The sequence below is a fragment of the Pan troglodytes genome, chromosome 1 (assembly GCF_028858775.2).
Source record: "Pan troglodytes isolate AG18354 chromosome 1, NHGRI_mPanTro3-v2.0_pri, whole genome shotgun sequence".
Lineage (NCBI taxonomy): Eukaryota > Metazoa > Chordata > Mammalia > Primates > Hominidae > Pan > Pan troglodytes.
In genome coordinates, this window is record NC_072398.2 from 187,263,496 (window position 1) to 187,275,793 (window position 12,298).

General features: G+C 46.5%; 1 protein-coding gene across 5 annotated transcripts in view; it reads right to left on the reverse strand.

Moving 5' to 3' along the window:
- Window positions 1-7: 7 nt before the first annotated feature.
- Window positions 8-12,298, reverse strand: part of KDM4A (lysine demethylase 4A) — a 55,942-nt gene continuing 43,651 nt past the window's right edge. For 3 of the 5 annotated variants that reach the window (XM_016960891.4, XM_016960896.3, XM_016960901.4), the window contains exons 17-22: window positions 11,443-11,551; window positions 10,644-10,829; window positions 7,526-7,696; window positions 1,794-1,913; window positions 1,418-1,510; window positions 8-1,300 (exon numbers count right to left, since the gene is read on the reverse strand). In XM_016960891.4, the coding sequence (XP_016816380.2) occupies window positions 1,160-1,300; window positions 1,418-1,510; window positions 1,794-1,913; window positions 7,526-7,696; window positions 10,644-10,829; window positions 11,443-11,551 (820 nt within the window). In that variant the 3' untranslated portion in view covers window positions 8-1,159. Of the gene's footprint in view, window positions 1,301-1,417; window positions 1,511-1,793; window positions 1,914-4,872; window positions 5,009-7,525; window positions 7,697-10,643; window positions 10,830-11,442; window positions 11,552-12,298 lie in introns of those variants that run through there. The other 2 variants (XM_054666240.2, XM_063781481.1) reach the window with 1 other exon arrangement.

Here is a 12,298-nt window from a genome sequence, read left to right on the forward strand (position 1 = left end):
GCCAATCCTCTGCTCAACACATTTTAGTGCTAAGGACAAGGTGATGCACCAGTTTTCAAAATAATTTGGTTTATAGTGTTCATACGTAACAAAAAAGGGGAAGTATTATAAATCTGATTCTTGTATACACAGGGTATTGGTGTGAAGCCCTCCAATCCTGGGCCCAGGCAAACAAATTCTTGAGGAGCAAAAACCTGTTTAACCCCTTCAGTATTGCCCTCTAGTCCCACCCCCCACCCCAAAATCAGCTCCCTCCCACCCACAGTGGGCCTCCAATGGCCCCAGTTTTTTCATCCTAACCCTCCCAGCCCCTGCATGATTGCAATTTTCTGTTGACAGAATCACCCACCAGGCTCTGCCTGCTTCCATCATTAAAATCCCCGCTTCAGGGTAATCCCCACCCACACCCTGTAATACTTTGCCACAGGGGCTCTGCACCTAGAGTGTTGTGGGCACACACCCATGTTATCCCCATGTTCTCCTTTAGGGGAAGACAAAGAGGTGGCATCAGCTCCTTAGCATCTCAATACTGCAGCTTTGCCAGCACTGTCTTGAGGCGGTTCCAGGCCCGGACAGATGCCACACCCATCTCCAGCCAACCCCCAGGAGCCCTTACTCAGCTCAGCTGAGGGCAGAATTTCACATTTTGTTTGCCCTGCATAGGCAAGGAAGAAAGTAAAGGCCAGGGGCTGGCAGAAGCTGGTCCAGACCAAACATACACGCATACACGCACGCACGCACGCACACACACACACACACATATAAATACAAAAGTAGGGGTTGGGGCAAGTACCAGCACCTCAGCCTAGTCGGTGCAGGTGATAGTTATGAAGCTAAGTCCTAGGCCAGGAACAAGGCAGCCAGTCCAGCCAGCATAGTTGACCCCTCTATGGACTGGGGCCAGTGCAGCCACAGCATTCCAGTGCTCAGCCCCTCAGCTGGGAGATCAGCGACTGCTGCCACGTGCCCAGAAATGGCTCGTCCTTTCACTACAGCGGAATGCAATGAGGGTGGGTGAGAAGATGATGGGTCGGTTATTTCATTCCTTTTCTTTTTACAACTTCACTTTCAGAGACTTCAGCGTTCCATGTCTGCTGTGCTGTGGAACCCAGAGTGCTCTTGCCTGGATGGCTGAGAATCCCTTGGACCCTGGAAGCACCTACTCCATGATGGCCCGGTATAGTGCAGGCTCAATATAATCTTCCCGGTATCTTGAGTTGATCACTCGTTGCCGTTTCTTTTCTTGCTTAACCTCTTTCTCTGTGAAAATCTCATTGAAGCGCATGTCTGAGGCTACTGACTATAGAAGAATAAGCAAGCCAAGTGTCAGCTACCCCAGGAACAATACAAAGGGATGCATCCTTGACTTGTTCCCTCCCTCCAAGACAGGAACTGGGGGGACACAGAAAATACTCACCAGTCTAGATTTGACTCTCTTGGGAAGCTCTTCATCCAGTGTGTATACATCATCTCTCTTAACCACAAGTTGTGAGCCATCCTCAAACTCCACCTACCAAGGAAACAAAGGCCTTTTGGCTAGGATATCCCTGACTCTTTCCCTGGTCCACCATGCACAGTGGCAGTCCCCTACAGTCAAAGGAAGGAGTTAGAACACTAAAATAACGACTACCTTACTTCACATTTGGCAGACTGGAAACAGGGCAGACCCCTAGCTCTGAAAGGGTTACCAACCTATTAGTTCTCCTAAGAGCAAAGACTCGCCTCTGGCCCAACAGGAAGCACAGAATTAATCAAGCACCCCCCACTCCCTAGAAAGATAGAACTTTGGATACCTGGTACATTTGGATAGGGTGGGAGGCCACAAACTTGGCTCCATAGACTTGGCCGTCTGTCCATCTCACTTGGACCACTTCCCCTTCAGCAGGAGGACCAAACTGGAGACAGTCCTGGCTCTGAGGAAACAAGAAGGAAGGAGGGTGAAAGGAAGGTCCACCTGCACACAAAGGTAACTGTCCTCTACTCAGGGAAGAGTGAACCAGGACAAAGTAACTGTTTTAGAGAGCAAGGCAGCTCTCTGGGCTGAAAAATGTTAACAGTTAAAGACCTTGCTAAGTCAAAGTCTGCCCCTATCTCTGCCCTCTCCTGCTTCTAGGTGACCAAAAAAAAAAAAAAAAAAAAAAAAAATCCAGCTATAACAAACTTAGTAAACACAGGAGTTAAGTGCCAGAATCAAGAGTCCTTCTTACATTCCCTCAACTGTTCCCCTGCGGGTTCTCCAGGGCTCTGCCATGAAGAAATACTAGAACCATACTCAACTATAAGAAATGTGTTTTTTTTGGCCAGGCACGGTGGCTCATGCCTGTAATCCCAGCACTTTGGGAGGCTGAGGCAGGCAGATCACCAGGTCAGGAGATCAAGACCATCCTGGCTAACATGGTGAAACCCCGTCTCTACTAAAAATGCAAAAAATTAGCCAGGTGTGGTGGCAGGCACCTGTAGTCCCAGCTACTCGGGAGTCTGAGGCAGGAGAATGGTGTGAACCCAGGAGGCGGAGCTTGCAGAGAGCTGAGATCACGCTGGAATACAGTGGCCTGATCCTTGGCTCATTGCAACCTCAGCCTCCTGGGTTCTAGCAATCCTCCTGCCTCAGCCTCCCGAGTAGCTGGGACAACAGGCACGTGCCACCATGCCCAGCTAATCTTTGTATTTTTAGTAGAGACGGAGTTTCACCATGTTGGCCAGTCTGGTCTCGAACTCCTTACCTCAGGTGATCTGCCTGCCTCGGCTTGCCAAAGTGGTGGGATTACAGGCATGAGCCACTGTGCCCAACCAAGAAATATGTTCTTAACAGGAAAGATGAAAAAGAATCACCTACCATGGGACCTGGCAAAGTACTTCAGAACTTTTATTCCTTCCAGAAGCAGGTAAGTACCCCAAGTCCTCATCGTATTCCCAGCATAGGGCTTGGTACACGGGGGGATATTTCATTCAGCATATTGGCTGAATGAAAGGTCTGATGGGTATACCTGGGAGAAGGTCCTTAGGGACATGGCTTAAAAAATGAGAGAGGGGCAGGGCAGTGGGTCTAAAAGCATGTGGATGCTCACATCTGCTCTTACAATCATGCTACAGTTCATTTATTGAGTGGAAACAGTTCCCTACTTATTGACAATTCATTTATTGAATAGGTAATCAGTAAATACATTTTGTATCAATCTAACAATTAGGCATAAACTACAGCCTCCTACACCCAATATCTGAGGTGTTCTAAGATTTAACTACTCAAATGTTTGATATTTGATAAATTGTTTAAGTTCTCTGCAATTCAGTTCCACCTCCTATAACAGCACTTCTGAAAATGTGGTCTGTGAACCTCTGAGGGGTTCCTGAGACACTGTCAGGGAGCAAGTGAGACATGACTATTTTTATAATATTAAACTATTAGCCTTTGTCACTGTGTTGTCATTTACCTAGGATAGGTACAACTGCTGGCACCTGAGCACAAATCAAGGCACTGACCCTAAGCTCTACTAGTTGTTATTGCATTTTTCACCACTGTACACTCATAATTTAGGAGAAAAGAGCAAAAACTCTAGATTGCATGTAACAATATCCCTTGATGAAGCAGTAAAAAATTATTAATGTTGTTAAATCTTAATCATTGAGTACATGTGTTAAGTCCTCATAAGACACTTTTGGTTGTCTCAAAGAAATCTATCTGTGTTGTTTGAGTTGTGAATTACACTAGCTGCTTTCTTCATGGAATACCAGTTTTATTTGAAAAAAATTACTAGGCCAGGCACGGTGGCTCATGCCTGCAATCCCTCACTTTGGGAGGCAGAGGTAGGAGGATCGCATCAGCCCAGGAGTTCAAGACCAGCCTGGGCAACACAGGGGAGACTCCATCTCTACAAAACATAAAAAATTATCCAGGTGTGATGGCACACGCCTATAGTCCCAGTTACTCGGAAGGCTGAGGACTGCTTGAGGCCAGGAGGATGAGGCTGCAGTGAGCCATGACCATGCCACTGCACTCCAGCAGTGGTGCTGCGCAACAGAGCAGGACCCTGTCTTTAAAAAACTCTATGAAAATTTTAAAAAAGAAAAAAGTGACTGACAAACTATGGCTTTTCAGACTTAGGTATCTGGCAGACATCTTCTTGAAAATGCATGAAGTGAACGCCTGTCATGTCAAGGAAAACAAAAGTCAGTATCTGTTGCCAATAGTAAAATTCAGGCTTTCAAACAAATATTAGCATTTCAGAGAAGCGGCATTCACAACTGTGAGCTTGAAACTTCCCAAAATTCCAAGTTTTTTGATTATTAGTGATACTAACAAATGTAATTTTTAAAATATTTATGGCCGGGCGTGGTGGCTCATGCCTGTAAACCCAGCACTTTGGGAGGCCAAGGCGGGCAGATCACAAGGTCAAGAGATTGAGTCCATCCTGGACAACATGGGGAAACCCTCTCTACTAAAAATACAAAAATTAGTTGGGCGTGGTGGCGTGCACCTGTAGTCGCAGCTACTTGGGATGCTGAGGCAGGAGAATCGCTTGAACCCGGTAGGTGGAGGTTGCAGTGAGCCAAGAACGCACCACTGCACTCCAGCCTGGCAACAGAGCGAGACTGTCTCAAAAAAAAAAAAAAAAAAATTAAATTTATAATAATATTTAACAACATTTGGAGGCTATCCATAGGCCAGTGCACCAATATTTTCTAAATGACCAAAGTATGATGTTATAAAAGGATGCATGGGTGAAAGATCCATTCAGAAGAGACCAATGGGTTTTAATGTTAACAGTATGAAACGTTCACTGACCTTTCAGATTCCACACTGCAACTAACTTTTAAGAACCTGCCAGGAGCAGTGGCTCACACCTGTAATCCCAGCACTTTGGGAGGTTGAGGCAAAAGAAATCGCTTGAGCCCAGGAGTTTGAGACTACCTGGGCAAGATGGCAAGACCCCATTTCTACAAATAGCCATGCATGCCTGTAGTCCCAGCTACTCGGGAGGTGCTTGGTCAACAAAGCAAGACATCATCTCTTAAAAAAAAAACAAAAAAAAAAAGTTGATACTTCCATTGAGTTTTGGTGGATATCAGAGAATAATAAACACAATTACCTGAAAGACTATTAAAATACCTCCCTTGGCTGGGAGTGGTGGCTCACAGATGTAATCCCAGCACTTTGGGAGGCCGAGGTAGGCGGATTGCTTGAGCCCAGTTTTGAGACCAGCCTGGGCAACAAGGCAAAACTCCATCTCTACAAAAAATTAAAAAATTAGCTGGGCGCCAGTGACAAGGGCCTGTAGTCCCAGCTACTTGGGAGGCTGAGGCAGCAGAATCACTTGAGCCTGGTATGTGGAGGTTGCAGTGAGTTGAGATCACTGCACTGCACTCCAACGTGGGTGACTGGAGTGAAACCCTATTTTAAAAAAACAAAAACAAACTCTTTTTTCCAATTACATATCTACGCAAGGCTGAATTTTCTTCCTATACTTGAACCTAAACAGTGTATCACATAGATTGAATCAAGAAGTGACATTAAGGCCAGCGCGGTGGCTCACGCCTGTAATCCCACCACTTTGGGAGGCCGAGGCGGGCAGATCACGAGATCAGGAGATCAAGACCATCCTGGCTAACATGGTGAAACCCCATGTCTACTAAAAATAGAAAAAATTAGCCGGGCATGGTGGCGGGCGCCTGTAGTCCCAGCTACTCGGGAGGCTGAGGCAGGAGAATGGCGTGAACCTGGGAGATGAAGCCTGCAGTGAGCCAAGATCATGCCACCGTACTCCTGTACTCCAGCCTGGGCGACAGAGCGAGACTCCATCTCAAAAAAAAAAAAAAAAGACATTAAAGAGATTTGCAAAATTGCAGGGAAATGGCAATCTTTTGTTTTTGTTTTAGAAAAATTATTTTTAATCTAAAAAAATTGATTATTTTAAATTAATCTGCTTTAATTTCTAATAAGAATAAATACGTTTAGATGTAACCCAGAGAAACACAGGCTCTTTGGGGTCTCTAACTTGTAGAAAATGGAGTCCTGAAACCACTGTAAGTTAGAGATAATACCACATCCTTCTCACAGTGGGTATGAGAAGATAAAGAGATACTTGAAATAACCACTTAGCATAGTGCCTGGCATACTGTACCAGCTTAATAAATTACAGCAAGGGCCAGGTATGGTGGCTCAAACTCTTGTAATCCCAGTGGTTTGGGGGCCCAAGATGTGAGGATCGCTTCAAGCTGCGAGATCGAAACCAGCCTGAGCAACAAAGCAAGACCCTTGTTACTACAAAAAATTTAAAAATTAGCCAGGTGTGACTGCATGTGCCTGTAGTCCCAGCTACCTGGGAAGCTGAAGCAGGAGGATCACTTGAGTTCAGGAGTTTGAGATTGCAGGAGCTATGATACAGCCACTGCACTCCAGCCTAAGTGACAGAGTGAGACCTGGTCTCTCTCAAAAAAAATAAAATAAAATAAGGCCAGGCACAGTGGCTCACGCCTGTAATCCCGACACTTTGGGAGGCCAAGGTAGGCAGATCACTTGAGCCCAGGAGTTCGAGACCAGCCTGGGCAACATAGCAAAAGCCTGTCTCTACAAAAAATTAAAAAATTAGCCGGCTGTGGTGGTGCGTTCCTGTAGTCCCAGCTACCAGGGAGGCTGAGATGGGATGATCACCTCAATCCAGGAAGTTGAGGCTGCAGTGAGCTGAGATTGTGCCACTGCACTCCAGCCTGGGCGTCAGAGTGAAACCCTGTCTCACAAATAAAATATAAATAAATGATAGCTATGCTACTGCTATGAGTACTACTAATGTTGCCTTTTCTATAAGTCTACCTTATAACTAATGAATGTGCTTTTAGCAACTGAGTGGCTAACGTGGTATAAACATGGGACAATACCTGATTTGTTAAAGGAAAAAGTGATTTCATTCCTCTCTACTTTGGTGGTCAGTCTACCAACTGAAAAGGCAAGGTGGGGGTAGGGGAAACCTGAACTAAGTCCTCAATACCAAGCCAGACCTAGGACTGGGTCCATGTGGGGCCACTGTGTCTCAGGTGTTGATAACATAAACAGGCCAAGGGTGTCTCCAGGCAGTTTCTACTTAGCCCTAAAGCCCACTGTGAAGAGACAAAAGCAGATTCTATACATCTACTAAGAGGGCCTGATAGAAAAGAGAGTTGGATAATTCCCCTAAAATCACACAGCTACTAGGCAATGAAGCTGGTATTGGCATATTTGATTCCAAAGCCTGGGCTCTCCTATTGCACTAGAATGCCCTCAAGGATAATTTAGACGGCAACAGATGCAGGTTTCAAGGAATTGCAGAAAATACTGATTCCCAGGTACTTCTAGGGAAAATAGGGTACCCTAGCAGCACGCAGTTTTCTTTGCAAAGAAAGACTGGTACAGATGATTCTTTCTGTTTGAGGACATGGCGATGGGACCATGGACCTGGCTAGAAGCAGCAGGCATACACACACAGTCTGCCAGCCAGACCTTAGAAACATCCCCCCATTCCAAACTGCCTGAGAAGCTCCTTGCAGATATTACCACTATGTCCTCAGGATAAAGATTGTCGCTGAAGGAGCCATCATCAAAGTTGACTTCATAGAAGGTCTCGGTGGTGAGCCTGACCACTTCACACTGGTAGAAGCGCCCGTTCTTATGCTTGCTAATGACTTTCTGGCCTGCAGTGATGCTTTGCAAGGCCCCCTTGGCACGCTGGAAAAAAACAGAGGCTTTGGTTACTCACACGTGGAGTTTGCAGGCCTGGCATATGGAGACGAAGATCAATTAGTTCCTCCTTATCAGGGAAAGATAAGCATGGGAAAGTAAAAGTAAAAAGGAGAGAAGAGATGGGAGCTAAAACAAGCCTTTCCAGATACCCACCATCCCAGCCAGGACATTGGAAGAGACCAGTACCACATTTCCTCCATAAATTTAGCTCTTCCCATAAATTTAGCTAGTCCACAACTGGCCCTTATACCATATTATCTTACCCAGAACTCTCTGATCAACAACATGGACCTCTGATCTTGCCAAGAACTGACATCAAAGTATCGAAGGAGAGACTCAATAGGTGCCCTGAGGCCTGGGCCGCCAGGCAAAGCTGCACCACATCTTAGCACCTGCAGCATGACCCTCAGGGCTAGGGCACAAAGACTTAGGTTTCCCAGATGTCTCCAGCTACACACAACAAACTGTCCCCCAGTCCAAGGGCCCTGCCATTGCCATCTCTGGTGCCCTCACCATGCCCTTCTCATTCTGAACTTGCCCTTGATGCAAACAGGATCACAAAGTATGTGACGGCCTCATTTCCAAGCACGCCTGCTAGCCTGCCCAGGCACTCTGCCCCAGCCATGCTGGCCCCCCTTGCTGTTCCCTGAACGAGTGTGCCATATGTGCTGCCACCCAGGGCTTCGACACTGCTGGTTCTTCTACGTGAGATGCCATTCCCCAGTTACTTGCACACTGACTCCCATCCCAGTGTCAACTTACTGATGTCATTCCTTACTACTTCATCTTCCCTTCCCCTTCTCTGACTTAATTTTTATCCCTGCACTTCTCACCATCTGCTATACTGTGTATTTACTTGCTTCTATGTGTCCTTCAACTATACTGTATGCACCAGAAGGGCAAGGACTTTTTTGTCTTGTTCAATGGTATAGTCCTGGCACCTAAAACTGTGCCTGGCATATAGTAAATGCTCAATAAACATTTGAAGAATAAATCAGTGAAAAAACTACTAACTCATCAGTCCCCCCAATTTCCTCATAGCACCAGCAGTCTACAGCTGCCAACTTAAGCATGTGGAGTATTAATGATTATCACCAAATAACTATTCTGTGTATGAAAAAACTCTTCCCTATCATAGCTGTGACTCAGTACTACCTCAAGTTTTTACTTGCATTAAGGGCAAGTTCAGAATGAGAAGGGCATGGTGAGGGCACCAGGGATGGCTAAGGCAGGGCCCTTGAGACACTCCGGAGTCTCATTCTCACATAGAATATGTTCCCATCTTCCTAAGGTCCTTCCTATCATACCCCTGACCACCTGTCACGTTCAACATCTTTATGAAAAAGAATGCAGTCAGCCAACCAGGACTTTTCTGCAACCCCAAATGGCAGAGTGAAAAGTTCATCCTTCTGGGCTGGCCATCTATCACGTTCTTCCTTTGATTATGTATTTACCACACTGTTGTCAAACCTGTATGATCGCTTCTTCTATTAGATTGTAACTCACTCATGGCAGAGCCTTCCCCAACTACGGTCTGGCTTCTGACCTGACTACTCCACAGGGACACTCCAGTTTGTGGTACTTAGTGACCACCACACCAGCCCTGCCTTCTCTGTTGGATATGACCCTCCTTCCTCCCACTGGCTTGCTTCACTTTCTCAGCTGCTTTCACTGGTTCATGCTCTACTACCTGCTTCTCCCACTGGGAATCTCCAGAGCCCAGTTTCTAATGGGAACTAGATTTAACTATGCTGTTAAATGCTAATAGCCAAATCTTTACCCTCACAGTTACTCTCCAGAATGCTCCAGTGACCTCAGCATTTACTTTCCTCTTTCTCATCCCTCCTTCTCTCCCTTGCAGAGCAACACTGCTTCAACTCAGTTCCTGATTGCAGTTACTAACATCATATTAGCATCCTTCCCATCTCTCAAGGGAGTAACCTGAGTCATCTTCAATATTCACTCCCCCTTTCCTCCTCCTCTCCCCTTCTCTCCTCAACCCACGAGGGTCAATAAACCCTATCAATTCTACCTGTTGGAGGATCTCAAAGTTAAATGTACCCCAAAGCCCTGCCTATGTGTTCCCATTTCAGACCTCACTCTCTCCTAGACTAACTGGTTTTCCGGCCTCAAATTCTTACTCTGAATCCTCTCTTCAAACAACCACCTGAGTGATTATCAAAAACTATAATGCAGAATCAAAATATTCAACAAGTTCTCATCCAGTGAAGACAGGTCAGAGTCCTGAGAGTGGCAGTGCAGGGCCTTCATCCTCTGCCGTTGTCCGCCTCTCAAGCATCACACTCCCACACACCGTCACACTCCCATAACCAGTCTTTCATGATCCTTCTTCTGCGACCTGTTCATTCTGTTTCTCAAGCTCTGCACACAACAGTCTCTGCATACAATTCCTTCTTATTGTTTAAGACCCACTTCAAATGCCACCGTCTACCCAATCCTCTTCAGAGCTCCTCTAGCTAACATTACATGTCACTTTTTCTCTAAGCTTTACCATTAAGAGAACTGCAGAAATCTCTATTGTCTGGCAATTCATGGTTAACTCTTGGGAGCTCTCCCAATTTGTTCTCAACATTTTCAGACGTTCTGCATGTCCCGGACACTAGGTTAAGTAATAAGGATGACCACATTAATAAGATATGGACCCTCAAGGAGTTTATTCTGATGGAGAGGCAGACAAGTAAAGAGATAATCAAAAGGAATCAACTACAAGCAGTTTGGTGTCACTGGCTTATGGAGTACAAGGCAGGGAGTGGAGATGGACAGGGGCCACCTCTCAATCTCTTAACTCATTAGCACTCTTCATAATGCAGAATGCTTGAGGAAATAGTTGCTGATACAACAAATGGAAAACATGCAGAGAAAATGATCATGAAAACTGTCAAGAGGATTCTAGAATGACACCCTCTCTCACCTCCAAATTAGGAATCTTGTGCCGAAAGCAGGTAATGAAGACCACAAAAGGCCAGTCGTCAGGCTGCATCATCACACCAGCAGCCTGGGCGCAGCTCACATGGAAGGCAGTTGGGCAGCGGCCGTGAGAACACTGCACACAGCAGCCAGCAGTTCTTTTCCTCCGCTTCTTACAGAAGATACATTTCTGTAGCACAGGGGAAGAAAACCAGTGATTGCAGGAACTGGCACTGCAGCTTCCTCTGTTGTTCCCCTCCCAAATGCAAAGCCAAGCAAGCAAGAGCCAGCCCCTTCCCAAAATACAAGGACACACCAGTCTGCTCTAATCCAGGTCTGGTTACAACTTTATCTGCCAAGGAAATTTTTTTTTTTTTTTTTTTTTTTTTTGAGACGGAGTCTTGCTCTGTCACCCAGGCTGGAGTGCAGTGGCACAATATCAGCTCACTGCAACCTCCGCCTCCCGGGTTCAAGTGATTCTCCTGCCTCAGATTCCCGAGGAGCTGGGATTATAGGTGCACACCACCACTCCTGGCTAATTTTATATTTTTAGTAGAGTCGGGGTTTCACCATGTTGCCCAGGCTGGTCTTGAACTCCTGACCTCAAGTGGTTCACCCACCTCGGCCCCACAAAGGGCTGGGATTACAGGTGTGAGCCACCACACCTGGCCTCCACTAAGGAATCTAACCACAGAGTGAGAATCACAAACTCTAACCAAAACCAAGGGGTACAGGAGGCCCCTGTTCTCTTCTACCCAGAGACTTGTAAGTCGGGAAATTATGTACAGTCTACAAGCCCTTACCAGTTTGAAGCGGGGCAGGGGGATTTTGCTCACATCCACCGGACTTCTTTCTGCAATGTTGACAAACCTTGCTTCCAGAATTGCCACAGCACATGAAACGTGGACCCACCTGCCAAAAGGCAAAGGCTACCTCAGTCACCTCTGGGCCCAAGGCTCTGTGGCCTTCTCTTTAGGGCCTGCTGACAGCGCTTCCTCCCTCACCTGGGTGACCACTGACTTCCACCAGCACATGCCTGGGACCCAGGAAGGTGAGAACCAGAACCGTCTCTCCTCTGAGTATGTGGAAGCAGTGCCACCCCCACTGCCCACCTAGGCCACTGCCCACTGCCCTAGGTTAGCACCGGATCATGCTTCTTACACCACTCACCCACTGTCTGTTGAAAAATGAACAGCGCTGCAGGCTAATGGTGTGTGGCAGGTCTCAGGGAGTGAGAGTAAACTGGAAAGCTCTATGCAGACCTCTTTACCATAGGACCCAAGTGCTTCCTGAAAACATCCCCGGCTGTGCCCCAATCTGCCAGTAATCACAGCTCTCTCTCGGCCTCTGCCCAAACCTCTCCCCCAGGCTGAAATGACCTCTCCCTTCTGCTCCCTTTTTCCATAGCTGACTCACTCTTTAATCTTTAAGGTCTGACCCAAGCCCCACTTACTCTGAGAGGTCTATTCAATGGACATCCTTAAGAATTAAAGTAAGTTTTGGACATTTTGGGAAACCAGCATGCATCAAGAGGAGAAGAACGAAAATGGTGACAACTCTTAAAACCATGCTACGTGAAAACCTACACCAGACAACACTGGGGCTCCATGGAAGCTGTCTGCAGTTCTAGTGGGGCTGTCTTTTTAGAGTGGGAACAGA